At 46.0% G+C, this 3,316-nt stretch overlaps 1 protein-coding gene across 1 annotated transcript; it reads right to left on the bottom strand.

The window, feature by feature from the left end:
* Window positions 1-578: 578 nt before the first annotated feature.
* RTL3 (retrotransposon Gag like 3) lies at window positions 579-3,105 on the bottom strand. The gene is given in 3 exon segments (XM_033201889.1): window positions 579-760; window positions 845-2,321; window positions 2,932-3,105. Coding segments are annotated over 2 exon segments (1,431 nt in total). The 5' UTR covers window positions 2,094-2,321; window positions 2,932-3,105.
* Between the last annotated feature and the right edge of the window lie 211 nt (window positions 3,106-3,316).

Genomic DNA, 3,316 nt, shown 5'->3' with positions numbered 1-3,316 from the left:
ACAGAAGACAGGGTGCCAGGAACAGTCACTAGGACGCAGGATCTACCCAGCAATTATTTCATCACGATTTCTTCTATTCCACCTGTGCCTGAAGCAATTGTAGCAAAGCATAGGAATGTAGCAATTGTAGCAAAGCAAAGCAATAACGTGATGGAAAGGACACAATGCGGGTACTCCATTCTTTGTTTGGGTCATGTGTCTCAAACCAATGGATTCCAAGAATCAGAGGATATTGTGCTGCATGAATAATGTCAAACTGGAGCTCTACTACATGGTTTCCAATTTTAACTTTGACAGGTGATGTTTCCTTATTTATGGGCGCATTAATAAGTGGATGGCCGTCGACAGTTTCCAGCATCAGAGGGAAGATATTACTGCGATGGGCAGCTTCTCTCAAAGAACCACAGTATGATCAATGCTGTTTCTATAGGAGCCTGAATCTACCATTGCTTGCTCAAAGAATTGTTGTCTTCCTTTCAGAGCTCAGTCGGATTTCAACAGTAAGCCATAGTGTATGAGACGTGGATATTGGAAGAGGGGGGACGCATATTTGTAGATTGGCCCGCCTGGGGTCCCCCTTACTGGCAGGCCTCAATGTTTCCTGCCTGCAGGGCTTGATGAGACTTGACAGGGCAATCTCTGGCAAAATGACTAGGATAACCACAGTAGAGGCATAAGTGGCCTTTGCGCCAATGGGCACATTCAGCTTCACTGTTGTGTGGACAGTTCATTGCAGCTTGCATAGGTTGGTTTTCATCTGGTGGACTTGCATAGGTTGGTTTTCATCTGGTGGACTTGCATAGGTTGGTTTTCATCTGGTGGACTTGCATAGGTTGGTTTTCATCTGGTGGACTCTCAGGCCCATCTCCCTCTGCAGAGGAGCTTTTCCCTAATGGATTGGGATCAAACTTCTCTTCTAAGCTGATGCACTGAGTGATGAGATCAGATAGGTTGGTGGCTGGGCTTGTGTGAAACAGTTAATCTCGTATAGAACTGGTAAACCCTTCTTGAAATTGAATGCAGAGAGTGTTTTCATCCCAGTTCAGCTCTTGAGCAACGAGGTGGAAGTGGGTTGTTACATGACCCTTCCCTTGGCAGAGTTGACAGATACACTGGTTGGCATCTTCCATGTTTTCGGGATTATCAAAAGTATCCTGGAGCACATGTATGAAACTTTCACATTGACCTGGTAAGGGGCTTTGGATATCCAGTAAGAGCTGGAACCACCATCCTGCCTTATCTGAGAAGCAATTGCCAACAAAGCTCACCAGAGCTGCCTCAGTGGTACACAGGTGCCCTTTGACTCTCATGTAACTCTTCAGTTGAACCAGGAACTCAGGAAGCTTCTGGGAATCTCCATTGAAAGTTAAAGTGTATTCCAGGGGGAAAGCTGTAGCCTCTAACCCAATAGGGGCCTGTGGAAACTCTGGAGCTGCCAATGTCTCCACAACTATTAGACTCTCCAGGGACTCCTGGGTTGCTGAGAGTTCTAGGAATTCCTGGGCATTTGAAGGCTCCAGAAGATCTTGGGGAGGTGGAAGCTCAAGGAACTCTAGCTGTGCTGCAGTCTCCTGGCATTTTGTTGCCTCCTGGGGCTTCTCAATATTTGGGGGATCCTGGGGTTCTGAATTCTTGGGCTCTTGGGCTGATGTGGAATCCTGGGTGTCTGCAGACCCCTGGCCCTCCAAGACTGCTGGGATCTCATGGGTCATTGAAGGTTTCTTGGACTCCTGAGTTGCGGGAGGCTCCAGGGACTCTGGGGATGCTGGGGCCTCCTGGAGCTCCCAGGCTGCTGGGGGTTCCCAGGATGGAAGCTCCTGTGACTCTGGTGGCTTCTGGGGCTCCTTGAACTCTGGGGTCTTTTGGGACTCCCAGGCTGCTGGGGGATTTGTGTGCTCTGGGAGCTTCTGGGGCTCCTTGGCCTCTGAGGACTTTCGGAGTAGATCATCCTCCTTAGCTGCTTGGGACTTCTGAAGCTCTGAGATCTGGGCCCGGAGGGTAGCATTTTCTTCCATCAGCCGCTGCACTTGAGCCTGCAGAATTTCATTCTCCAATTTCAGAGCAATATTGGAGGCTGCTAAGTCCTCTACCATCTTTTGAGGAAATGGGCATGATTTGACAGTTTGCTACCAAGAGAGATTGGGTGGGAGTTTGTGAGATCTTTCCTGAAAGCTGCTTACAGGCAGATGTCAGGCTCAGTGAGTTTTCCAAGGGGTGGGGATTTGGGCCCCACCAAGGCTGATTATCAAGAGGTCACTGGGAGCCTCCGAGCTCAGCAAGAAGGAGCTTCCGGAGCTCAGTAAGGGGAAGTGTCAGATACACTGCGAAGAGAGTGGGAGCTGAGGATCAGAAACTGTGGAAAGCACATATTCAACATAAATCAAAACAAAATCTGCCCAACAATGCTGGGTTTCTTTTACCATAGGCTTATGTTCATGAGCTGGGGTATATATGCTGGATCTGACTCCATGACATTTTAAGAACAGCACCTATCCCAGACTGTGCATGTCATTTTGCATTTATCCTTTGAAACTTAACATTATATCAAAAGCAACTATTCCACATTATTTTCTGTTTTATATAGTCTTTAATTTTGAATACCTGCCTAATATTCCAATGTAACATTTGGAATTTAAAAGCTGCTTTCAGTAACTAAATCAAATGTTTGAGCAATGTGGGAATTTTAGACTCTGCGGTGGGCCAACCCAAGAGATATTTTTGGGTGACTAGGGTGGTAGGAAGTAGGAGGGAGCTCTTTCTGACACCTCAGAAATCATACCACATAAGTAACCACACAAGACTAGCCTCAGGAGAAAACAAGCAAAAGTTGACTAAATATATATATATATATCCCCTCAGCAGACACATGCATATTATTTATAAAAATGCCTCAAAATAGTTAAGAAAATAATCTTTATAAATGTACGTTACCATTCAGAGACTTAGTCCAGGAGCTTGGCTGTCTGTGTACCCATCGCTGAGGAGGGAAATGTGTAAATGGCTGTGGAGGCTTGCCTTTTCTGCACACACTGAACTCAAGCAAACACACCCACTCCCAGAACACATTCCAACTCTCCTCAGTAACATAGCTTTTTAAGTGTGGAACAGTTTTTTGACAGTTCCTCACAGTTCAGAGCTGCAAGGAAAGTAGGATGCTGTGCTGATGTGAAGCAGTTTCATGTACTCAGTCCTTGGTTACTTTAATGAATATTTGGCCAGGAAATTGGGAGTAATACCACTGCCCTTGTGAAAAGTTGCAAACATTTTTGAATGACCACAATGGTTTGGGATGTGATTTTTTATGTCTGTCTCATGT

The sequence above is a fragment of the Trachypithecus francoisi genome, unplaced genomic scaffold, assembly GCF_009764315.1.
Source record: "Trachypithecus francoisi isolate TF-2019V2 unplaced genomic scaffold, Tfra_2.0 Lachesis_group6, whole genome shotgun sequence".
In the NCBI taxonomy this organism is placed as follows: Eukaryota; Metazoa; Chordata; class Mammalia; order Primates; family Cercopithecidae; genus Trachypithecus; species Trachypithecus francoisi.
This window is presented reverse-complemented; position numbering and strand designations above follow the sequence as displayed.